The sequence below is a fragment of the Buceros rhinoceros genome, unplaced genomic scaffold, assembly GCF_000710305.1.
Source record: "Buceros rhinoceros silvestris isolate BGI_N320 unplaced genomic scaffold, ASM71030v1 scaffold13749, whole genome shotgun sequence".
Taxonomy (NCBI): domain Eukaryota; kingdom Metazoa; phylum Chordata; class Aves; order Bucerotiformes; family Bucerotidae; genus Buceros; species Buceros rhinoceros.
Genome location: NW_010433388.1, coordinates 60,644 through 62,173, shown reverse-complemented (window position 1 = coordinate 62,173; position 1,530 = coordinate 60,644). Strand labels below are relative to the sequence as shown.

The 1,530-nt window shown below is 44.4% G+C and overlaps 1 protein-coding gene across 1 annotated transcript in view; it reads right to left on the bottom strand.

Annotated features, from left to right (window-relative positions):
• UTP20 (UTP20, small subunit (SSU) processome component, homolog (yeast)) overlaps positions 1-1,530 on the bottom strand; it is a gene marked incomplete at its 5' end in the record, with an annotated part of 62,325 nt that overhangs the window by 655 nt on the left and 60,140 nt on the right. The window contains one exon of the mRNA XM_010144091.1: positions 190-335. Coding sequence (XP_010142393.1) covers positions 190-335 — 146 coding nt within the window. The remainder of the gene's footprint in view (positions 1-189; positions 336-1,530) is intronic.

Below are 1,530 nucleotides of genomic sequence, written 5' to 3'. Positions count from 1 at the left end.
GTTCTTCAGGTCGGAAGGAACGTGCAGCATCACTGCCAGCCAGAGCATGCCCAAGTGGCTGATCCTAAAACAGTTTCTTGAGGGCTTTCAGAAATGAAACTGTCCCAACTCAAACGCACCTTCCCAGTCAGCTGTCAGCCCTTAGACAAACCCTATTTCTTTTTCCCAGAAGAGAAAGCAGAACCTTACCTGCAAAGCCCTCTGCTTTTTCCTCATTGCTCTTTTCTGATTGGCCTGTTTCTGCACAGAAGAAAAGGCAAGTGAAAAAGCCTCCAGTCCAACCAACTTCTTGAGCAGTTCTATGATCTCCTGGGAAAGGTTCTTCAGTGTTGAATCTAATAAAACAACATTAACTTGCTTAATCTTCTGAGCATACGGAATGAAAGCCAAGAGCCCATGTACTGATTCATCTTTCACAATAATCCACAGAGATCATAGCAAAGGCACTTGTGAAATCTGCTGGTTCTTCACCAGCTTTCCCAGAGGACTACAAGCAGTGCTTCACACAGACAAACAAAAAATAATGCTTCTGAGGAGCAAAAGTCTCTTTTCAGAAGGCTGATGGCATCCCAGAGGTTATTAAAAGTGGCTTGTGGTATATAGCCATCAGGGCTCTTTTGGAAGAGGCTTTGTTGGAAATGGAGATGATTCCAGCCTTGTCAGTTGGCATCTCTGTCCAGAAGACACAGCAAGGGCTGGCTTAATGGTTAAACTCTCTAGTTGGTTACAATGTATTACCTACAATCACTGAAGAAAAAAAAAAATGTACTGGGGGGAAAAAAAGACTATAAAAAAGAGATGCTAAGGGAAAACTGAGAGCAGGGCAGGGCAAATGTTTCCCTCAGTCTTCCAACAGATCCCTCTTCCAAGTTCTTGTACAGCCTCCAGAGAAGCTTGTCTAAGCTGCTTGCCTCCACAGCATCCTTCAGTGACAAGTTCCCTGGGTCTGCACCCCCTACCACGTGAAAAACCATCTCTGCTGTTACTCTGAAACATCAGTGGAAGGCCCCTGGTTCTTGTGCTGGCAGAGAAGGCAAAAGATCCATCTTTTCCAAGTCTCTTTCTTACTTGCTTATCTAAGAAAAAACTAGTCAAGGCAGCAGTTCCTTACCTAGGACACTGTTACTGCCCTGCCCCAAGTTTTTTCAGTTTATTTTATATCCTTTACATCCTTTCTGAGATATGGGGACTCAGTGCTGCACACAGAATTTTCATGGCATATTTAAACCTCAGCTTTGGAGTAACAGTACTTTTTTGGTTTGTTGTCTGTTCTTTTCCTGCCATTGGATTTTGCTTAACAGATTTCCACGTAAACACCAGTGTCTTGCTGTTAAGCCAAGAGTCTCTTGTGTTAAGTGGGAAGTTGGTTTGTCTCTCCCTTTCCAGGCGTGATTCCTCAGATCTTTTAAAAAAACTTGGCTCTCCAGGAAGAAACACGTGCTGCTCAGGTACTATCTAGCAGGACAGCGTGACCTGGTCTTGCTGAGGAGGAAGGGAGATGTTCCGTGCACAGCTCAGTAGGTGTACGCG